This window comes from Hyaena hyaena, unplaced genomic scaffold, assembly GCF_003009895.1.
Source record: "Hyaena hyaena isolate Hyena2069 unplaced genomic scaffold, ASM300989v1 scaffold_57, whole genome shotgun sequence".
In the NCBI taxonomy this organism is placed as follows: Eukaryota; Metazoa; Chordata; class Mammalia; order Carnivora; family Hyaenidae; genus Hyaena; species Hyaena hyaena.
The window spans coordinates 666,966-691,362 of record NW_024080690.1 but is presented as its reverse complement, the minus strand read 5'-3'; the positions used below and the strand labels follow the sequence as shown (position 1 = coordinate 691,362).

The 24,397-nt window shown below is 45.8% G+C and overlaps 1 protein-coding gene across 1 annotated transcript in view; it reads left to right on the top strand.

Annotated features, from left to right (window-relative positions):
- KCNG3 (potassium voltage-gated channel modifier subfamily G member 3) overlaps positions 1 to 21,174 on the top strand; it is a 108,497-nt gene extending 87,323 nt beyond the window's left edge. The window contains exon 4 of the mRNA XM_039231677.1: positions 21,078 to 21,174. Coding sequence (XP_039087608.1) covers positions 21,078 to 21,161 — 84 coding nt within the window. The 3' untranslated portion in view covers positions 21,162 to 21,174. The remainder of the gene's footprint in view (positions 1 to 21,077) is intronic.
- Positions 21,175 to 24,397: the final 3,223 nt, after the last annotated feature.

Genomic DNA, 24,397 nt, shown 5'->3' with positions numbered 1-24,397 from the left:
GCACTAGACTTATAGGAAATGCAAAGCTGAACACAAAAATAATACTCTCAAGATAGGAGTAGTCCCCTGGGGAGATAGACATGTAAACACATCGTTAGCCAGGGCAGTCAGGTTTCAATCCTGGATGGTGGTTGGAAATGTGATGGACATTATTTTAACTGTCATACTCGCTGGAGATCATCTCAGGCACTTGGGTAGGTCCAAGGATACTGAACATCCTTCAGTCTTGGGAAGTGTTCTGTACAACACAAACTTGTCTGGCTCAAAATGCTGAGTGTCTGAAGGGAAGATCTGGTGCAGGAAAAACACAAAGCTGGGTGGAGAGGCTGAAGCTTCCAAAGAGAGCGCACTGATCTGATTGATGCCTACAGGTGTGTGTGGGGTGTTCTGATAGGACAGATGGGCACAGGGATATCATAGATGGAGGGGCAAGGTGAGCCAAAACCAGATGTGAGAACACACAGGGCACAGTCTTAGAATGAGAGGCTGTTCAAAGTTTGGGGAGTAAAGATAAGGCTGGAAACATATAATAGGTCTTGGAGCGCCATGCTAAGAAGTTTGGATTCTGTTTCCTGATTGGGGGGTAGGTCCCGGAAGGAAGTTCATACACAAGACGTGGAACAAAGGCAAAACTGTTTTGGAAGGCTGAACCTGGGAGCAGTGTGTGGGATGGGGGGAGAGAGCTGCTCCGCCACTTGGGGGTTAGCCTCAGATTTCTCATCTACCAAATACCTAGCACACAAATTGTTTTAAGGTTTACGGGAGACATTATGTAAAGCGCCCAGCATGTGTTGGTAACAGTGGTCATTCCCGTTTGTGGCTTCAGGTTTATTGGTTCCTGCTGCCACCACTACCAGCTGCCGAGCCCCAAAGCTGACCATATATATGCAAATTGGTGTGTTTTGGTGCAAAGGTGTGTGAGCCACTGGTGAAAGGGATGGTTCTGTTCTTTCCCCCTTGACCTTCCCCCCCATGCGGGTGGGGGTGGATATTGGAGAGGCGGAGCTGCAGCCCAGAGCCATGTCCCTGTCTCCAAATGCGCTGTCCCTAAATCATGAAGGCGCCTTTGGGGTGGTTCAGGACCTCAGAGATCATCTTACACCCCTGAGTGAAATTCAGACAGGGGCGGGGCTGACCTGCTATCACACAGCAGAACAGTGTGATCAGAGTTGGGACTGACCCAGACATCAGAGCCCCCAGCGATCACTTCCCTCGCACTGTCGCTGGTGGGGTGAGGAGAGAGCTGGTGGCCAGGTGGTAGCCCTCTTCCTGCTTTACTCCTTATGCTTGGAAGGTGAGAAGTCCTCAGCAGGAGGAGGGGGAAGCCTCATTCAGAGGGAGCAAGACTATCAGACAGAGGCCCTCCCTTCTAAAACTCTCCGTGGCTGCCCAACGTGGCCAGATGTGCAGACTCAGACTCAATTTCTTCAGCATGGCCTCCACGCCCCCCTAGTGGCCTGTCTTGCAGTCACAGCCCATCTCTCTACTCCCCGGCACACCCCTGCTGGCTTTCCTTGAAACCTTCCTGTACTCTATCCTGTGTATCTCAGTCTGGCTCAGGCTCCAGGAAGCCTTCCCCTGTCCTTGCTTTGGGAAGGGCTCCCTTCTGCTGCCTTGGAGCACTTGGCCATCGCCTGGCCTGACCAGCGTCGTGTCACAGTGGGTTGACTAGCCCCTTCCACTGGTCTCTAGGGCTCTGTGTTCCTCAAGAGTGAGGACTGGTCTTTGCTCAGCATCCCAAAGGCTGCCCTGTTCCTTCCGGCATTCTCCAGGACCACCTCAGTGCCTTGCAGATCCTCGGTAATGATTAATACTTCTTCACCAGGATTACATTTTTCTCTCCTCCACTGTATAATACTTAATAACTGGCCAACAAATCTTTGTTGACTTGATTTGAGGACTGAATAAGGAAAGACTAGCACTGGGGAGGCATTTGTTCCCCCAATTATTTTCAAGAAATAACAGAGGCCTGAAGTTATAAACATCAACTGGCAGCCCAGTTGATGACCCATGTGTCCCAGCTTCCTGGAGTGGCAGGGGGTGGCCTTGTTGATGACCACCTTCCAGAGACTGGAAAGGATGGCACCCCACAGAGCTGGGGGGAGGCAGGTGGGCAGGATAGAGGAAAGGAGGCTCAGAGAAGCACCAGCTGCTGTATTTTTGGAAAAGAAGCCAGCATTTCAGCTTGGGCTTTGCAACACACTCTTCCAACATTTTCTGTCATAAAAGCCGGTCATCGAATCATTAACACCGCTCTTTTAAATTTAGACAATCCCTTTTACCTGAGCAATTCTGAGGCTTGAGGACCAGTAATCTGATGGCTTGGGAGGTTACTCTAATAACTATTTTTGCAAAATGAAAGAAAATGGCCCGGTTGTTGTTATTAAACCAGTAGGTGGTTTTTAGATAATTAAACAGGAGGTTCAGAGTCGAACCTGAGCTCCTGCTCCACCTCCCAGTTAGAGCAAACCCTCACGGCTGCTCTGGTCTGGGGGTCTAAAAGCTGTTGACCAGATTTTCAAGAAGCAAGCAACATTGTGGCACGCCTTGCAAACTCTCAGGCCTTTGCACTTCCCCGAGACTGTCCCCTGAGAGTCCCTGAGGAGGAAGGGTTTAGGAGGGTGACTGATTGACCCACCGTGGAACTCTGTGAGGGTCCTTACCCAAGGTGTCAGGCCTGCAAACACTTTGGGTGGCGTTTCCATCCATGGCCCTTCGCTGGTTCCCCTTGAACCACCAGCATAGCTGGCTAGGATTCTGGGTTTATGAAACCAAGAGGAAGTTACCCAAAGCTCAGTGGTTTTAGGCTCCATTTATCTGACCAATCAGCCCCTCACTGGCAGTGGGGGGAAAGAAATGTGCTTAGGTCACCAGACACTGGTGTAAGTCACCAAGAGGTGACTAGAGGCCAGAGAAGGGGCTTAAGGTCTGGGAGGGATTGGAGGGGGCAGGGAACTTCCAGCCTTGGTTTCTCTAAGGACAAACCTGTTAACGTTAACCTTTAAATGCAGCCACCTGATTTCCAGGCCAAACTGGCTTCTCCCTTGCAAAGCTTACCATGGACTATGCAGCTGTGTCCCTCAAGGCTGTTGGAAAAAAATCATCTGTTCTAAAAAAAAAATTCTTATTTTGAAGACTGCAGTGCATCCCACCACCCAGGGCGAGTGTCGGAGAAGAAACACGGGTCTTTGGGCTCTGTTTCAGGCCATTAACTTAATGGCCCTGGTGCTTGGAAGGTCTGCTGAGGATAAGCATTACCCTGTACAGAAACATTCATCTGACTGAAAACATGTCCCCGTGTTCTGAGTAATTGTCGATTGAAGTAACGTGTGTGTTTTCTCCCTTCCGGTTGCTGTGAATATTGTTTAGGCTCCTTTGGAAAAATGGTAACAGCCCCAAGAAGCTCGATGAACGACAGACTCCCTTTCCTCCCAATCAGATCGGGTATTAGAATGATTTTGCACAAGTTGAAGACTGGTACCCGGCCATCGCTGCTGAGAAGATAATTAGGAGATAATGTCAGTGGCAGAGAAGGTTGTCAGAGCAGAGTGGTCTCCTGCTGCTCTCTGACTGCTGAGTGTGGATGAGGGGAGGGCAGGGGGAGCAAACTCCTTAGTGGAAATAAGTGTGGAGGAAAAGCCAACGATTCCTTTGCTGCGAAGATGATCGTCTTGCGGCAAAATATTCTGCCGACGGCATACCCCACCAAGTGCCCGTGTTGCCCACCCCCTCCCCAAACTCCCTTACGTGGATGTGGGCAGAGGCGGGTGTCACCGACTATTACAACGCACAGCTGAGATAAGGAGGCAGCTAATTGAATTTAATTCACTGAGGAGGCAACCAATTTTGTGCCGAAGCTTAACTTCTGGATGGTAAATATTTTGCGCTTGGTTCTCATCTTCTGAACACTGAATGGCAATTGTTTTTGCAAGGCAGATTGTTCAGTCGAAGAGCAGAATGGTGGGCAGTCGGGGAACGTCTGGCAGGGGACCCCAGGCCTGGCCTTTAACCCGTGTTGGTGGGTTGGCCGGCTCTCCCCATTGCCTGGGCCTGCTGCCTGAGGGACACATGCGTGACAGGGACCAGGGTCTGTGAGGCAGCCTTTGTAATGAGGCCCTAGATCCAAATTTAGATTTGCCAAAGTAAACAAAAATGCAACCCTCCCACTCCACCGTATGTGACAACTAGTAGGACGTTTGGAGTGTGTGTGTGTATGTGCGTGACAGTGCTTAGTTACGGAAAAACTGTTCCTTGAGGTTTGGGATAGTATGCGATACCATGTCTTTCTCTCTCTCTCTCTCTCTCTCTCTCTCTTTCTTTCTTTCTTTCTCTCTCTCTTTTATGTTTATTTTTGAGAGGGAGAGAGAAAGTGAGTGGGGGAGAGAGGGAGTCACAAAATTCAAAGCAGGTTCTAGGCTCTGGGCTGTCGAGCCTGACACAGGGCTTGAACCCATAAACCGTGAGATTATGACCTGTGCCAAAATCGGACGCTTAACTGACTGAGCCACCCAGGTGCCCCAATACCATGCATTTCTAAACTTTGTCACCATCGGTCTGTGGTCACCAGTTGGCTGTTTTGCTAGTTGTTTCCTCTGGGTGGAGATGATTTGTTTCCTCTCCCATTTTCTCTCTGTTTGCTTCCCACCCTTCTTTGTTTTATTTCAGAGCTGACCTGGGATAGCATCTCAGGTAGCACACATTTTCCTCCTGGTTCACATTTCATCTCTGATTGAGTACTCCACACAGTGCTTGGCCTATCATGGATACTCAACAAGAATTTGTGGGATGAATAAGTGAAAAAACAAAAACAAAACCTGTTCTATTCTGTTTCTCTTCAAGGAACTAGACAGGAGGGGTGACTTCAGTACCTTTGGGTTGTGATGGTCAGTGTGTGATCCATGATACCAAACCAGGGGGAGGGGAGTGTCTCAGGGAGGGTTGTTATCCTTCACTTGCACCTGGGAGCAGCTGTTTTGTCATCATGGACCCCAAAGGGGTGGCATTCCCCTGCCAAAGAGCCTGGCAGTTCACTTGAGTTCCTGATACTCAGCAGGGTCCTGTCACTTATGACAACTAGTTTGATGGCGTTTTTCTTCATGACTCACACTTAGGAACCAAGGAATGAATGCAGATACTCACACAGACCAGTCCCAGTACAAGGTAGTCACTGTCCAAAAACAGTCAGATAGGGTCCGACTTCGGCTCAGGTCATGATCTCACAGTTTGTGAGTTCGAGCCCTGCATCAGGCTCTGTGTTGACAGCTCAGAGTCAGGAGCCTGCTTCAGATTCTGCGTCTCCTTCTCTCTTTGTCCCTCCCCCACTCACCCTCTGCCTGTGTCTCTCAAAAATGAATAAACGTTGAAAAAAGTTTTTTAAACATAAAACAAAATTAATTATAGCAAGAAAACAAAAGAAAAAAGTTCATTCTGTGAGAATGAAACTCGATGAATTTATAATGACCGAGATTTATTTTCCTTTGAGAAGACACACTTATCAGAGATGGACTCTGATGAACCAAGGCTGGAAAGTGGTAACTGATAGCGATTGTGGCCCAGCCAGGGGGTGGGAGAAAGAGGAGAATTTAGTTGACCAAAGTCAGAAATGCCAGTGGGATGTTTTCTGTACAGCTCTCAGACTGGGTGAATCAGCCTTGGAGACTGAAAACTAGTCGTTCTCCAGGGGTCCAACGCGGACCTTAAGGGGCCAAGAATGTATATTCCCTGCAATAATTTATATATTAAAAAAATTTTTTTTAAGGTTTATTTATTTTGGGGAGACAGAGTGTGAGTGGGGGAGGGGCAGAGAGAGAGGGAGACACAGAATCCAAAGCAGGCTCCAGGTTTTGAGCTGTCAGCACAGAGCCCCACCTCGGGCTCGAACCCACGGACCGAGAGATCACGAGCTGAGCCGAAGTCGGCTACTTAACACACAGGCGCCCCCATGTGGTAACCTGAGGGCCCTCAGGAAGTAGAGCCCTGGATGCCCCCAGCGCGCATCAGCACGCCCTTGCTGCAGTCTCATTACTCTCTCTCTACTCCCTAAGGCCATCTCTCGAATAACACGCTTGCACCCAAGTGCTTGCCTCGCGGTGTGCTTGGGAAGCCCTGCTGCACTCATAACCACTTCCTGGGTTTACACTGTCTGCACTCAGGGCCAGGGAAGGGTCATGGCTTGGGGCACTCCTGCCTTTCTGCCTCATTTTTTTCTCTCCTACCCAAGCCTCCCTGGCCCTCATCTCTCTGTTCTTTCTGCTGCTCAGCTGTTTGGTCCAGAGCCCATCTCTCTTCCCATGGAGTCACATTCCCACCCAGCGCGTTTTCTTGTGTATTTTGGTAATAAAAGTATATTGTAGAGGCACACCTTAATTTATAGCTCAGTATGTACATATTTAACCATCGTTTGCTCAAGCACCCGTGTCGATCATCATTGTATCAAGCACAGGGCAGATCAGAGGAATAGGTCTTGTGTCTATCCTCAAAGAAGGGGAGTAGAAAGACAGAGACAGACATTTATGAAATAGGTACAGTATAGTATGCCAAGTGCTATCATAGACATTGGGGAAGAGAGTTGGAGGTAGGAAGTTAGAATGCAATACAAACAGTGTAATGCTTGTTGGTTTCCAGGCAGATATAATAGGTTGAATAAAGGCATCTCAAAGATGTCCACTTCCTGATCCCCAGAACCTATGAATATATTGCTTTATATGGTAAAAGAGACCGCAGAAATTATTAAATCACACAGTTTGAGAAGGGGAGATTAACCTGGATTATCCACGTGGGCCCACTGTAATCACAAGAGTCCTTATAAGAGGGAAGTAGAAATGTCAGACTCAGAGAGGGAAAGATTTAACGCTTTTACACTGCTACCTTTTAAGACAGAGGAAGGGGCCATGAGCCAAAGAATGAAGGCATCCTTGAGAATCTGGAAAAGGAACCAGCACTGCCAAGAGCATGATGTTAGTCCCACAGAACTGATTTGGACTTCTGGCCCCCAGAATATGAGTAAATCTGTATTGCTTTAAGCCACTAAATATATCGTAATTTGCTATAGCACTAATAGGAAACCAATGCAGTAGGTTAACTGTCACCAGATAAAATATAAGATACCCAGTTCAATTTGAATTTCTGATAAACATAGTTTTTTAAAGGACTTTCTTTTTCTTCCGTTTCTTTTTTTTAACATTCATTCATTTTCAAGAGAGGGAGAGACAGACATATAGACAGAGCATGAGTGGGGGAGGGGCAGAGGGAGAGGGAAACCGAGTCTGAAGCAAGCTCCAGTCTCTGAGCTGTCAGCACAGAGCCTGATATGGGGCTCGAACTCATGAACCAAGAGATCATGACCTGAGCCAAAGTCGGACACTTAACTGACTGAGCCACCCAAGCACCCCATGACTTGCTTGCTTGCTTGCTTGCTTGCTTTTTTTAATGTTTTATTTATTTTTGAGACTGAGTGCAAGTTGGGGAGGGGCAGAGAGAGGAAGACAGAGGATCTGAAGCTGGCCCTGCATTGACAGCAGTGAGCTTGATGCAGGCCTTGAACTCACAAACCCGTGAGATCTTGACCTGAGCCAAAGTTGGACGCTCAACTGATTGAGCCACCCAGGCACACCATGACTTGCTTGCTTGCTTGCTTGCTTGCTTTTTTTAATGTTTTATTTATTTTTGAGACTGAGTGCAAGTTGGGGAGGGGCAGAGAGAGGAAGACAGAGGATCTGAAGCTGGCCCTGCATTGACAGCAGTGAGCTTGATGCAGGCCTTGAACTCACAAACCCGTGAGATCTTGACCTGAGCCAAAGTTGGACGCTCAACTGATTGAGCCACCCAGGCACACCAACAATGAATAATTTTTTAATACAATTTTAAATATTTTTTTGTGTAAGTATGTCCCATGCAATATTTGAGATATACTTACACTGGAAAATTATTTGTTATTTATCTGAATTTCAAATTTAACAGTGTATTTCATATTACTATCTGTTAAACCTCGTCACCCCACCAGTAGCTGAATTGGGGAGTGGCCCCATCGAGGGTAGGTCTGGGTGTGCAGGCCTTCTGGGACCCACCAGAAGGGGTCAGGTTCCCAACCCCTCGGAAAACTGAGCCCTCCCTATCCTCAACTACCTCCAGTGTCCTGGTCCTCTAAGCCCAGCCACAGGACAGTCCTGAGGATGAAGAAAGGGAGGTCTGGATGGTAAGTAAGGGCCCCCAGAGCTGTGGCAAATTCTGGTTCTTCCAGCATCAGCCCTGGGGAAAAGGCACTGCCTGCCGTAGGAGACCCCAGTGCTCCCGGCAGAGTGCTGGGACTAGATTGGTGCATGACTTTCACAATCCACTGGCCGAATGAATACATCACTGAGAAGCCAGGAAGTCTGTGAGGAAATTGGCATAATCATCTTTGTGGCTTAAGAACAAATTTGAACAACAGAATAACATTTTTGCCTATCAAATTAGGCAAAAATTAAATGTGAAAGATCATAAAGGCAGCTGACTTTATGGGTGCCTATGTCATCCCAGGCACTTTGAGAGGGATTCCCTGGTGTAGCACCCACAGCGACCTTTGCTGCTGGTTCTGTCTTCCTCGTTCCTGATAGGGAGTGAGGCTCAGTGACGTTAAGCAGGTGGTGTAACCATGAGGCGGGAGTGGGACTGAGGCCCCACATGCCAGCCTGCACTCTTCCCACACACCGCGGGGTAGAGGGGCTGAAGGAATGGCTGCAGCCTTTCTGTAAGGTAAGTCAACAATACCTAACAAAATTTGGATGCATACCCTCATCAACCCAGAGTTGCTCATCAATAGGGGCCTATAAAAATAAACTATGTCAGGGGCACCTGGGTGGCTCAGTCGGTTAAGCGTCCAACTTCAGCTCAGGTCATGATCTCGAGGTCTGTGGGTTTGAGCCCCGCATCGGGCTCTGTGCTGACAGCTCGGAAGCTGGAACGTTCTTCAGATTCTGTCCCTCCCTCTATCTTTCTGCCCCTCCCCTGCTCATGCTTTCTCTCTCTCTCAGAAATAAATAAACACTGGGGCGCCTGGGTGGCTTAGTCGGTTAAGCGTCCGACTTTCGCTTAGGTCATGATCTCGCGGTTCGTGGGTTCGAGCCCCGCGTCGGGCTCTGTGCTGACTGCCAGCTCAGAGCCTGGAGCCTGTTTCGGAGTCTGTGACTCCTTCTCTCTCTGACCCTCCCCTGCTCACGCTGTCTCTCTCTCTCTCTCCCTCCTAGAAATAAATAAAACAAAAAAGAAAAGTTAAAAAAAAAAAAGAAAGAAATTTTTAAATAAATTATGTCACATTCATGCAAATGGGGTGTATTGGGAAGGAAGAGTATGTGCATGCACTCACACCTGCATGTGTGTATGTAAAGAGAGGCTATGATGACATAGGGGCATCGTTGAAAAAATAGAAAGTTCTAGAACAGTATAACATTTTATTTTGGTAAAGTATCCATCTATATTTATCTATATTATATTTTAGCTATACTTTCTGTAATGAACATGTATTATTTTGGAAGTTCAAACATTAGCATATTTGGGTCTTGCTGAACTTCGGACAGAGTCCTTGTCCCACCTCACAGCCCTGGCTCACTTTGCCTTAGGGCCTGGAACCCTGCTGTCCCCAGGACCGAGAGTGCTGCCTGCCTTCCTCCCCTATCACACCTGTTGAGTTGTCCTTTTACTTCAAGGTCGGCTCAGTATCCAACCACTACTCCTGTCGTTCCTCCCCAGAGAGGTTCCCAAACTCACAGGTTCTGGGCAATCTTATCTCAAAAGCACCAAGATTACATCCACAGGCACAATTTTGCACTTTTGCGAAGCCCTCTGTGGTACCCTCACCGTGTCATGTGTAAGCATCAACAGACTGCAAATATCTCAAAAGCAGATGTGTAGATCTTACACTCCTGTGGACTTCCCTTTAGCTTCCTCGCAAACCCCAGGGCAGGTGCTGGCGTTGCTGAAAAGAGAGGCAGACACATAGTCAAGAGCTACATCTACTATGCCTTTGCCAGATAGGATGCAACAGAGCAGCAGAAAGGTTTCCCTGTAAACTTTTATGCTTTGCATCTCTTGGTCTGTATTCCTTGAATCTATTAACTTATGAACATAAAGATAATTGCAAATGTTACCAAGGATGTTTTTTAAAAAAATGTTTTTGAGACACCTGGGTGGCTCAGTAGGTTAAGTGTCCAACATGGGCTCAGGTCATGATCTCACATTTTTGAGTTCTAGCCCTGCGTCGGGCTCTGCACTGACAACTCAGAGCCTGGAACCTGCTTCAAATTCTGTGTCTCCCTCTCTCTCTGCTCCTCCCCTGCTCATGCTCTGTCTCTTTCTCTCTCTCTCTCTCAAAAATAAATAAACATTAAAAAGAAAAAAGCCCAAAAGTAACAAGTGCTGATGAGAATGTGGAGAAATTGAAACCTTGTACATTGCTGGTGGGAATGTAAAACAGTGCAGTTGCTGTGAAAAGTGGTATGATGATTTGTCAAAATATGAAACAGAATTACATGTGACCCAGCAATTCCACTTTTGGGTTTAGACCCCAGGGAAGTGAAAGCAGGAACTCAAACAGGTATTTGTACGTCGTGTTCACAGCAGCATTATTCACAGAGAATAAGATGGAAGCAACCTGTGTCCATTGAGCAATGAATGGATAATCTAAATCTGGTATGTACATGTGATGGAATATTATTCAGCCTTAAAAAGGGAGGGCATTTTGACACATGTTACGACATGGATGAGCCTTGAAGACGTAATGCTAAGTGAATTAAACCAATCGCAAAGGACAAGTATTGTATAATTCCTCTTATATGAGGTTCCTGGAGTTATCAAATTCAGAAACAGAAAGTAAAATGGTGGCTCCAAGGGCCGGGGCCGTGGGTGGGTTGGGGGAATAGAGAGTTCGTGTTTAATGACTATAGAATTTCAGCTGGCAAAGATGAAAAGTCCTGGAGATGGATGGTAGTGATGTCTGCACAACAATGTAAGTACTTAATGCCACAGAACTGTGCACTTAAAAATAGTTAAAACAGTAAATTTTCTGTTTTTTATAATTTAAATTTTTATTTGTTTTAAGTTTATTTATTTTAAGGGAGAGAGAGAAAAAGAGAGAGAATGAGCGGGGGAGGGGCAGAGAAACAGAGGGAGAGAGAGAATCCCAAGCAGGCTCCCCACTGGCAGCACAGAGCCTGAGGCAAGGTGGGGCTCAAACTCACGAACTGTGAGATCATGACATGAGCCGAAATCAAGAGTCAGATGCTCAACAAACTGAGCCACCCAGGCACCCCTAAATTTTATGTTCTGTATATTTTATCCCCCCCCCCACACACAAAATGGTTTTGTGAAGGAGTCAAGGGTGGTGTTCTATGCCACAAAGAAGTGTGTTCTTCTAGTAATAAAGCCTACTGTTTCTAAGTCTTCAGTATGTGCCAGGCACCTAGTAAACAGTTTTTATGCATTATCTTATTTCCTTCCCTCAACCACCCTAAAGGCAGGTACTATTTTTATTTACATTGTGCAGAGCAGGAAACCGAGGCATGAAGAAGTTCAGGCAACGTGGCCAAAGTCCCCAGCTGAGAAGGAGTAGCCAGGTCTGGAACTCAGGGTGGTTGGCTTCAGAGCCCAATCTTTGGCCTCATGCTGTACCCTCTTTCTAGTAAAAGACACATGCATGGACCAAGCAGGCCGCAGCTCTCGGTAAGGGGCTAAATGCAGGTTCTGAAATGGTGAGCACCAATGGAGTCTTGCATTCATGGGACGTAGATAAGTCCCATGCATTTGGACCAGTTCTGCCTTCCTGTGCCCTTCAAAGGGAATTTTTAGGCAGAGATAACAGAGGTTCCCTGTCCTTTTCACAGCACACTCTATCACCACGGCTGTCACTTCTCCCCTGTGGCCTCCCTCCCTTCTCTTAGAATCTACTGCCTTTTTGACATGAAAAATGTAGTATAATGAGTCTACTGGCTAATTAATTAAAAGGGGAAAAAAATCCCAATCTTTAAATATGAAATGATTAATTACATAAGCATTAACGCCTCTGCACACTCAGAACGGCACGTCTTTAATTTAAAACTTTTCCAGCACATTATTTTCTGCCGACGTGTATGTTTTCTGCTCGTACAAGGCCGGCTTCTTATACGCCCCAGTCCATTTCACAGCAAATGGCCCCAAATGGTGTTTATCCCGTTCATTAGGAGACTGTATCAATTAAGCAGGCCTGTACCTCCTGTACCGGCGTGCCTGTGTTCACACCCACCAGCCGGCTGGGACACCCCACGCCCCTCCCGGCTGCTGAGGGGACACGCCACCGCTTAGGGGCCCTGGTGCTTTTCACAAGACCAGGGCAGAGCTCTGAGATCAGAAGGTGTTGCTGTGTGATGCTTGCCCTTCAGGGATTTTAACAAGTGTATTGTTGTCTGGCTCAGACACCTGACTCCGGGCTGCTGGCTTCCTGGATCTTTTAGTTTTTTTGTGTTGTTTTAATTAATTTATTTATTTTGAGAGAGAGAGAGCATGAGTAGGGGAAGAGCAGAGAGAAACAGGGAGAGAGAAAGAATCCCAAGTAGGCTCCCCACCATAAGTGCAGAGCCCGACGCAGGGCTCAAACTCGAGAACCATGAGATCATGACCTGAGCAGAAATCAGGAGTCAGAGGCTTAACGGCTGAGCCACCCAGGCGTCCCTAGTTTTTTGTTTTTAACCAGAAGAATCTGACCCCTCTCTTCCCTGCTTCCCAGCCTGCCCTGCTCAAGAGGCCTATGTTCCACCTTATTCATGCCCCCTCTGCTTGACCTTTGTCCCTTGCAGGAAGTGAGGTCAGGGCTTCAAGTCCTGCTCCACAGGGCCTGCTGGGGTCTTGGGCTTGGATGGGGAACAGGAAGGTCCGTGTACTGCCCCTTCCCTGGTACCTGTTTTCTGTGGGCAGAGGCCACTTTTTAGGGGACTCACCTAGGCCCAAGAGGGGCGCTCAGATCCACTGACATGAGCTGCACAATCAGCTCGTGAAACATTTCTCATAGGAGCAAGCTGCCACTTCACAAGCAGAAATGTTGAAACGCACTGAATTATTGGATGAAGTGGTCGTCTGCATCAGGCTGGGAAGCCTCACCTGTCATTAGCAATAGAAGAACTTGTTTATACTTCTGGCTGTAAAAATCATAACCCAACAGGAGAAGCCTTCCCATGCTGAGAATGACACTTCCATTTCCCAGAAGCATAAAATAGTATTTTTTCCCTGGAGAAATTGTGAAAAAAAGAAGCTACTATAGTTCAACATTTAGACCGGCATGAAAGCACTTTGGATCGAAATTGAAATTATTATTATTTTTACTCCTGTGGCCTGAATTCATTAGCAAATGAGTGGGAGTTCCTACTTTTGGGATTTGGACAAACAGGAAGTGTCTCCTTTCTCTTTGCCACTTTTTTTTAAATGTTTATTTATTTTTGAGGTGGGGTGGAAGGGACAGAGAGAGAGGAAGACACAGAATCTGAAGCAGGCTCCAGGCTCTGAGCTGTCAGCACAGAGCCCGATGCGGGGCTTGAACTCATGAACCATGAGATCATGACCTGAGCAGAAGTCAGACATTTAGCCGACTCAGCCACCCAGGCACCGCTCTCTTTCCCACTTTGATCCCCTTAAATCTGAGCTGTCCAGTACCGTAGCCATCAGCTGTATGTTATCTAAAGAAATATTGAAATAATGTAAATTTACAAATTAAATTCTTCAGCTCTGCCAGCCACATTTCAAGGGATCGACAGCCACACTTGGCTGGCATGGACCTAGAATATTACCCTCCCCACAGAATGTTCTATTGTACTGCTAATCTACGTTTATTATCAAAGCTAACTGTGCATTTTGGGGTAGTATTTATGAAACAGCATTTTTGTATCCTATACGTAATTTAATTAACAAGTCACTGAAACACTTAGTAGTTCCCCTCCCCCCCACAAACCCCCCCCGCTAAATCTCATCTTCCCAAGACCCCACGCCACACACAGACCCTACTGACTCTGCTCCAGATACATGGCTCCCTGAGGTTGTTTCTTATGTGGTCCTCCTTAGAAATGAAAAGTTCTCCATAATTTTCTAAATCATAGGTCCGCGAACCCAGGAGAGGGTTGTAAACGTTTGATGGCAGCAGACCAGCATCCTCAGCCAACTGCCTGGCTGTGTCAGGGCCACTGCTGCTGTCCCCTTTCCAACTGCCTCTCTGGCCACCTCAGATCCTAACAGGCCTGACTCCACCCATTTCCCCCGGGCACCTTCCTCTTATTGGTGGGACAGTGTCAATGTGGCGAAAACGTGGCCTGAGGCCATAGGGACAAAACTCCCTTTGTGCCTACAGGTGCCGCTAAATGGCTGTGGGCCTCCGGTGGTGGCCATCAACTCAGGTTACAGCGACTCTATCAAGAGAATTTAATGGAAGGTGATTTCTTCACTACAGTATTTGCCATCGGAGTAAAAGCAGGTTTGGGCTTTTTTGCCTCGTTTTTAATTCTGAAGCACAGAATCCTTACCGAGAGCAGTTATTCTTGCATCATTTAACTTAGAATCCTAGCGTGCCACCTGCCCCGAAGCCTGCAGGATAAATGGCACTTTTACAACCCACCGGAAATTAAGTGCTGTTTGACTGGCAGCAATACAGCTCTCTTGGAAAAGCCTGTGGCCACCGCTCTCAGTTCTCGAATTTGATCAGCCCGCAGCCCTCCCAGAGCTTGCAGGAAGTCGGGCCCCTGGCCCGGTTAGCATCCCTGCCGTGAAACCTTGTCCTGGACACGAAATGTTATTGGCTGGACAGGCTTCCAGATCCAAAGACAGGTATCTGTGTGGAGCCTCATCAAGCCCTCCCAGGGAGGGAATGATTTGGGGGCCCGGGGCACCCCAGAGGCCTCCTAGACCTTCTCCGGGACTGGCCCTGGAATTGCTACCTGCAGTTCCTATAGGGGAGGCTTCTCTGTACCTGTCTGTGTCGTGGGTAAAGTCTGAAAGGCCCTCCTGTGAAGGAAAACCCTCTGCAAATGCAGTCTCACCAGCCTATTGAAAAGCAGTAATACTCCATTGGTTCTGAAAAAAAAAAAAAAAAAATCCTTGCAATTAGAGGAGGCAGAGGGGAAATGATTACAGAACCAAGTTATTAGATCCGTTCCGTGGAATATTTTTTTAAAAAACAAACTCATTTCCCTGAGAGAGGATTTAATGCAATCGCTCTCTCGTCTAAAGCACCTGATGTCACCACTCTGCCTCTAGCAGCAGGCTGGCTCCTGAAAACAAGGGGATGGTGCTGTGAGGAGAACACGGCTGGGGTGTGTGTGCCAGGCAGGACAATGCCAAGAAGCCAAAAACAACAAGGGGAAAAACGATGAAGTGAGATCCACCCAGATGGTAAACACAGCACCAGAGCTCAACAAACACACACATGCCCCTCCAATGGTGGGGGGCGTGGGAGAAGTGGAGGCAGCAGCCGGGCAGGTCAGTCTAGAGATGAACCGTAACTGCCAGAGGTCCAAGAAGAATGGGCACTAACTGAGGTGATCACCATGTTAAGTCTGGGGGGCCCCCCTTGGGTTGGACGCTGCTCCGGCCAAGGCTGGGGGACGGGTGTATCAGAGAAAAGGGTTCATAGGATCTGGCAAAAGCCATCCCGTCTGGGGGCACCTGGGTGGCTCAGTCGGTTAAGCGTCCGACTTCGGCTCAGGTCATGATCTCACTTTTCGTGGGTTCAAGCCCCGCATCTGGCTCTGTGCTGACAGCTAGTTCTGAGCCTGGAGCCTGCTTCAGATTCTGTGTCTCCCTCTCTCTCTGACCCTCCCCTGCTCATGCTGTCTCTATCTCTCTCTCTCAAAAATAAATAAAAATTAAAAAAAAAAAAGCCATCCCGTCTGGCCAGTTGCTGCCGCAAACTATTAGCAGTGGAAATAGCGGCTACAGTTTCATGAGTGCTTACTATATTCTAGGCACTCAGTCTTCACAGAGTAGATATTATCCCCATTTTGTAAAGTAAGTGAGGGACAGTGAAGTTATGTGAAAAAGCCTGTGGCAGGTGCATAAACCACTAATTAAACCCTGATGAGACTTAGCATCACAGAACTTTCCATTCACTGGGTCAATAAGGTTCTCGTGGCATATGATGGAACAAGGAAGGTGCTTTTCATGATTTGGTAGCAGTTGTTACGAGGTTTTTAAACTATATACTGTGTTCAAATTCAGTTGTTACCTGTGTTATTCATATTAGTCATTTGTTTTGTTTAAGTAAAAGGAATTGGTGTAGAGAGACACTTAATGTAATCTATTCTTAAAATCATGGAGATTTTTGTCATGCTCTCAATGTTTCTTTTTAGTGGGTGTGGGAGAGCTGGGGACAGGAAGGAAGGTGGGGTGTTAAAAGGCAAACATAGAAAAGATTCTTCATAAAAAAAAAAGAAAACACATCTAGAAATGATTGCTCCATAAACAAAACATGAGTGCACACAGCAATTTCATGTTCTTGTTCCACCCACTCAGTTGTTCTTAATGACTCAAGAACAGAACTGCCTGGGCAGATTTACAGGCTCTGTGTTGCTGACAATCTGTGCTGAAGCAAGGCTACGGTTGTGTGTTCGCAGAGCGCTCGCTTCTGCTCGGGGAGAGAAAACACAAACACCTTGATTTGAGTTTTACCTTTACCATGATTTATATGAATAGAGAAGCAGTTGTTTTCCACTATGGATCCGTGGACTGTTAGGATAGAAAAGAGTAGGTGCGAGGAAAGAGAACAGGGTACCCTTGAGTTGGGAGTTGAATGAGATGTGTGATGATCACGCAATCGTGTGCTGAAAGCCACGTCTTCTCCTGCTCTCCTCAATGTTAGAAAGCCTGGCTTCCACGTAAGTCTCTTGCTGGAAATCTTTGGGTTGTTTGGATTGGTGCTTTGGCAAATTTCTTCTCCTAGGTCAGAGTCAGTGGAGGGCAGGGTTGTGGCTGGGGGTTACAGGCCCAGAGCAAGTGGTGCTTGACTTGGGCTTTCCGAGTTTCTTAGCTGTGATTTTGGGAATGACATGTCATATTCTCTCCAGTCCCCTTTCTTTCAAGGGGGAGAACTGCCTTCCATTAGACACCTTTCCCAGATGTATAACTGCCCCCCCCCCCCCCCCCCCCCCCCCCCCCCCCCCGCCGCCATGGTCTTGTTTCCCAGACTGTAATGGTGAGAGTCAGAAGCCTGACCATTTCTTGGAAGAAGATCTTCAGGCTAACCTCCCTGTGCCTCCACCCCAAGTCAGCCATCTAGAATCACCTGGCAAACTGTGCCCAGGTACTAGTGAACACAGGCTGGTACCTTTGCTACTGGATAACACAATCAGTCCTATGATATAGATCCTTCATTTCACTTCTGAGACTCCTGAATGGGGAAGTCACTTTCCCAAGGTAACTAAACTTGTCAGTAGGAAGAGCTGGGATTCAGCGCTAGGCTGGTCTGATGTTCTGGCCAAATGTTCAAGCCAAGTATCTGTCACCCTCTTACAGAAGGTGATCTGAAGCTAGACCTGTGACTCTGTTTCTGTGTAGCAGAAACTAGAGAAATGTCAAATCTCTACTGTTTAAGAATCTAAGGCGGGAGAGGCAAGTAAAATTATGGATTAGGCATTTGAAAATGATGTGATTTTTTATTTTCACGCTGATGTTAAAAGGTTGGCTATTATTTTAGTGGGATTCTCATCTCTTTGGCCTTCAAGCTTTCAAGATAGATTCCACATCTTTGGGGCCTGTTGTCATACTGGGTTCTACCTGACAGTTCTGATCTATTGTCCCATGGCCTTAACTAATCTTTACCACTCTTGGGGAAAGGAGAAAGGAAGAGGGAAAGGCTAAAGGGAGATAGTGGTGATGTTTGAGGAAATGGAAAGATTTTTAGGTTACAATTTTAATTGAAGCCAGCTAACTTTATACAAACACGAAATCCAATGGACTTAAAATTCTCATGCTTTATATATCATCCTAAGTTAATTTTTGGTTCATATCAGTGACTAGATTCAGTTTTATAATTTTGCTCAATATTAAAAAAATTTTTTTTGTTTTTTTTAATTTTTTATTTTTCTGAGAGAGAGAGAGAGAAGCACCTTGAGCAGGGGAAGGTCAGAGAGAGAGGGAGACACAGAATCCGAAACAGGCTCCAGGCTCTGAGCTGGCTGTCGCACAGAGCCTGACACGGGGCTCGAACCCACGAACCGTGAGATCATGACCTGAGCCGAAGTCAGACACTCAACTGACTGAGCCACCCAGGTGCTCCTCAATATTAAATTTTTTTTTAATGTTTATTTATTATTGAGACAGAAACAGAGCATGAGTGGGGGAGGGGCACAGAGAGGGAGACACAGAATCCGAAGCAGACTTCAGGCTCTGAGCTGTCATCACAGAGCCCGATGCGGGGCTCAAACCCACGAACTGTGAGATCATGACCTGAGCCAAAGTTGGACGCCCAACCGACTGCACCATCCAGGTGCCCCAATCTTTGCTCAATATTATTTTCCATAGAGACTTCTAAGTATTTACATATTTTCCCCTAATTTTTTTTCACACCATCTTATTTAATTCTTGCAATCACCCTGTTAAGTTGAAATTTTTATTCTGTGGCTGAGAAAGGTTAAGGAAGTAGCATACATCAGTCCAGCACAGAGCTGACACTTGGACATATTAACTTTTATTGGCTATGGAGAGCCCATGTTTTGATATCGGTTAAAGTCACACAGATTTTTCTTCTAAAGACGGAAAGTTCTGCTACCTGAAAAGAAAATGATCCATCAACATTTGCCTTCTTGAATCCCAGGTTTTTCATTTCTTTTTTTACTTAATCACCAGTTTCCATGGGCATCAGAATGCTCATGTAAATAACTACCCAGGATGGTCACTCATTTCCCACAGCAATAGGTGGAGGTGATGTTTGTTCATTTTGTTTGTTCATCATTCATGCATTCATTTCTCCAACAGCCCTGTGAAGAAGAACCACTAAAATGTTAACCTAAGGGGCAGAAGGACCCTCCGTTGACCTTTCTTGTGGCTTAAAACTTGGAGACTGTCACTCAATAGCCTCCTCACGTCTACGCAAGGGATGATAAAAGAATATTATAAATTAATTGGTAGTTTGGGGTATAAGTACACAGAAACATTTAAAAATTCTAATTTTTGTGACTTTGGGGGACTTTGTATAATTTGTCTGTGTGTATATGGACTTACAAAAAAGGTTACTAAAGCTCATTGTAAAATCTTGCAACACTGCAGACATCTGGGGGACAGAGTGAGAATCTCCAGTAGTTAGGAACCACCCCCCTGAGACACACGGAGAAGGCCACTTCTTTCATTCTATGTACAAGACAACGTTATGTTACATATGCTAAATTTGAATAGATGATGTTAATGCAAAGTTGCATGAATCTTATTTTGGATTTCAACTTTTTTCTATGCATAATTAAGTGTATTTAAAATGATTTAAAATAAATTATGAGTCATACCTCAGCCTTTCTTAACAAGAGAGATGAAATGTGATGTGTCAAAATTGAGTTAAATCCATAATCTCTGTGGATGTGCTTTTGACTTGCATATAACGAGAAGCAGGCAGATGAGAGCGAGGCAGCTTCACACACCATATTGACATTCAACAACGAGAAGGTCAGAGCAGGGAGTTGATGTCAATATGTTCATCCTGCATTGCAATAAAGCTGTCCCAGCAACTGCAACCCCAACTGCCTTTCCTCCTCCTATGGTGAGAAATGTGACATTCAGACCCTTACTTCCTCCTGTGAAATTACAAGGCTTTAACACAGGCTTAATTGTTTTTCGATAATATCGATATAATCTAGGTTTCAGGTTTCAAAGACAAACTTAAATTTGTGCACCACATAGGGCTTTGTTTGACAAAAAGACTACGGGATGGCCACTGCAATTCCTATTCTGCCACATGAAAATCACCAAGTAAACGCATGACAGCTGTCATCGTTCTGAGCATCATAAAATGTGTGTAGCTCGCCATTTTGTTTTCCAGTATTTTTACTGGGGCTGCTTTTCCTGGGGACATCATTAGCCGTTTTAAATGTTGGGAAACTGTTTTTCCTCTGCCTTCCTTTTTTGCCAAAGAGAGGACAGACAGAAGCCACAATAAAGAACCCATGATACTGTTATAGTCCATTTCCCACCAGGGAAGCTGCATTAGAATGGGCAAAATCCACATGCACAAACATGCCTCGCCAGGTTAGAAACGTCCTTTGGTTTGCAGATTTGGCAGCAAAGGAACCGTAAAAGTGGGAAAAGTGGGGCTTCCTGGAGGCCTGGATGCCCGAGATGCCTTCCCCAGGGTAAACCAGCCTGGAACACTTGCTGGTTACTCAGGTTCCTGCTCCCCGCTGGTGACACCGAGGCCAGGTGATATACAAACCCTTCTGAAGACAGGGAAGGATTGAAGGAATCAGAGAGAGGCTCCCACAATGACCTCCCTCAACTACTACAGGACCTACATGCTTTCAGTTGGCCAGACCCACCAAGCTTCAATTTTTAAAAAGTCAATTCTTGGAAAATTGGATAATTAAAAAAAATTAAGAACACTTTCACGTGGAGGCGGTTTCTATTTATATTCAGCACAAACCAATTTAAAATTTATATTGGTCTTCCATCCACTGCCCAGTGCTTTCACGGAGTAGCCTGCCAGAAGCCATTAGCACACAGTCCTCACAAGCAGAGAAGCGGTGGTAGTCTGATTCACCCAGAGCCAGACTGGCACTTGCACTCTCTCAGATCACCTGACGACCGAGAAGCCTCTCTGCACTGTGAATTGTGGTCACTTCCCCTCAGAATAGGATCCAGCGAACAACCTGAAGGGATCATGATATAAAGGAAGATATGCTTTGATGTTGGGTGGGATATGCAAATAAGAATGAGAATAGCTGGCTTTAGTGCTGTCAGAGTGCTGTGTTTTATTTGAGAAATGAGACAAAATCTTCCTATGATCAGCCACTCCATGTGACATCCCAACCCACACTCTGCTACTGACATTTTACCTCCCACTGAACAGCCCGGCTGTTGTAACATTTTCAGGATTCTTAATTTATGTCTTGCAGGATCTAAAATCAGATGGCAGGAACTTGAAGAAAAGAACCAGTGTTGACAGGCACCTTTATACTTCAATAAGCTGGTACACCTGAGTGCTACTAAGAGTTGGGGAATGTTTTCTACTTCTTCCAATATATGTCGGGGACAGTAGAATGGAAACAAAGAGCCGTCCTAAATCGTTTAAGTTCTCTTTTCAATCCAAACTCTAAGAAACACCTTTCCTTCCATCTAGTATTTGTTAGCAAGCTTAGACCCCTTTCTTAGTATGAGTGATTCCAGCATTTAAAAAATTAATTAAATTATAGTAATCAAGAAAAGACTTCTACATCATCAAGAACCATGGGAAGGGCACCTGGGTGGCTCAGTCAGTTAAGCGTCTGACTCGGCTCAGGTCATGATCTCACGGTTCGTGGGTTCGAGCCCTGCATCGGGCTCTGTGCTGACTGCCAGCTCAGAGCCTGGAGCCTGTTTCAGATTCTGTGTCTCCCTCTCTCTCTGATCCTCCCCTGCTCACGCTGTCTCTCTCAGAAAAAAAAAAAAAAAAAAAAGAACCATGGGAAAGTCAAATGAGTGAAAGGTAAGATCAGCAAGTTAACATTTGTGTAAACTTTATAACTCACTAAGCTGTTGATTCTCAGAACACTAGTGAGGGAAAATATGATGTGATGATGATGATTCCTACCTTACAGAAGAGGCAAGGGAAGCTCAGAAAATGGAAATGACTAGTAGCAAAGCACTCAGCCTTTAAGAAATTGCAACTCAAACCCAAATTGCACGTTCCTTGCATGATACCACAATGCTGCTTTGAAAAAGCAGCCACTTTGGATGAGCTGATCATATGAATGTGCCTGAAACCTTTGCTCTTAAGAGCTTTGGCAGTGCTGAGCACTTGGGGCTCTTGGGCTTAGACCTGGCAAAGTTAGGGTGCTGGTGTATACCCCAGATCTTCAGCACTCGGCCTTCATCCTCCTTCAGTTATGTCTATTCTCTATAATGCAGTGCTTCAGAGTTCAGGTTTTGAGCCAGATTACTAGTTCTGCTACTAACTAGTAGCTGACCTGGGCAAGCCACTTAACTTTTCTGGGCCTTTTCCTGTATTAAAAGATCAAGATGATAATAGCACTTGCCTCATAGGACTGTTGTAAAGATAAAATGAGTTTATTTGTGGAAAATGCAATATAAAGATTAGTATCATCTATCAGTTTTCCACATGCTTTCATAAATGCATTATAATATGCTTGTGAAAACCTGTAGTTAGATGATAAAGGTAAGAAAAGCCTTGCTCTGGGGCACCTGGGTGGCTTAGTCGGTTAAGCGTCCGACTTTCACTTAGGTCGTGATCTCACGGTTCGTGGGTTTGAGCCCCTCGTGGGGCTCTGTGCTGACTGCCTGCTCAGAGCCTGGAGCCTGTTTCAGAGTCTGTGATTCCCTCTCTCTCTGACCCTCCCCTGCTCATGCTGTCTCTATCTCTCTCCTAGAAATAAATAAAACATTAAAAAATTAAAAAAAAAAAAAAGAAAAGAAAAGCCTTGCTCTTTCCCTGGGGGTAGGAAACTACTATACTCCTTTCATACAGTACCTTGCACATAGCAGAGGTTTAAAAAACAGCTTTATTTTATTTTATTTTTTTAGTTTAGTTGACATAATGTTACATTTGTTTCAGGTGTACAACATTGTGATTGGACAAGTTAATATATTATGCAGTGCTTACTTCCAAAAGATCACTGTTACAATATCATTGCTCTATTCCTTCTGCTATGCTTTTATTCCTGTGACTTACTCATTCTGTAACTGGAGGCCTGTATCTCCCACTCCCCTTCACCCATTTAGTCCAACCATGTACCCCTCTTCCCTCTGGGTATTTATTTACAGGTCTGATTCTGCTTATTCAAAGTTTTTTTTACATTCTGCTTATGAATGAAATCATATAGTATTTGTCTTTTCTAGTCTGACTTATTTCACTTAGCATAATACCTTCTAGGTCCATCAATATTGTCACAAATGGGAATGTCTTTTTTATGAGTATGTAATATTCCATCATATCTATCTACAAACACACACACACACACACACTCCTTATTTGTCTACTGATCGACACATAGGTTGCTTCCATATTTTGCCTATTGTAAATAATGCTGCAATAAACAGGGCTGCATACATATCTTTTCAAATTAGTGTTTTCATTTTCTTTGGGTAAATACTAGTGGAATTATTGAATCATATGGTATTTTCATTTTTAATTTAGAAACATCTTTAGATTGAACTAAAGTGAATACTACTGGAACTTAAAATGGTAGTCCTAGACCTTCTACGTTCAAGGTCCAAAAAATTTTTTTAAGTTTATCTTTTGAGAAAGAGAGAGAATATACAAGTGGGGGGATGGGCAGAGAGAGAGAGAGAGAAAATCCCAAGCAGGCTCTGCATTGTCAGCACACAGCTGCATAGGTGGCTTGATCCCAAGAACCAGAGCCAAAATCAAGACTTGGAGGCTTAATTGACGGAGCCACCAAGTGCCCCTCAATGACCAAAAAATTCAAGTTATATCTAGTTTATTTTCCCTCTACTCCCCACCTCACTCATCTCAAAGGGCAGAGGCCTGAAAAAGGATGAATAACCAACCAATTCCCATAAAACTCAAGGGTAAAAACCAGTTCTGAGAAACTTTTGCAAAATTTACATCCTGGTGCTTGAAGTTTAGGTCACTAGGTATTTCATCTGCACAAAGCGCAAGAGGTTATCTTTATTACTGGGGCGAAACCCCTAACAGCCCTCTACACTAAAAGGCTCTCAGCAGAAGATTCCACATTTTCTTATTTGCTCTCCCACTCCCAGGCTGCCGGAGAAGCCTGGTAGACGGATTCATCCTCCGACTGAGTGAGAAACTGGGCCCTTTGCCAGGTGACCAAAGAAAGGGAGGAAAGAAATAAGACTGAGCAAGTTAAGTTTGTAAAGGAAGAGAAGCCTTCAAACCAAGGGTCAAGTGGCAGCCCTTCAACACTAGCTTTCCCCGCCTCACCCGCCCCTGACCCCGCCCAGGTCCGCCCCTGACCCCGCCCAGGTTCGCCCCAGGCTCCGCCCAGGATTCCGCCCCACTCAACCCGCGAGTCCCGTAGCCTCCATCCTGGTTTTGTGGGGCGCTTGCGCATTTCTTAAGGCGTCTTGGCACTGCCCGAATCTAAATGTGGGTGAGAAGCAGGGAACTTCGTAGTTTCTACAGGTCCCTTTCTGGCGGCTTCTGTACTCTCTTAGAGCTGTTTTTTTGTTTGTTTGTTTTTGTTTTGCCTTTCTTGGTCCTGAGACTCCGACTTCTTGTTCCCTGATGTGGCTG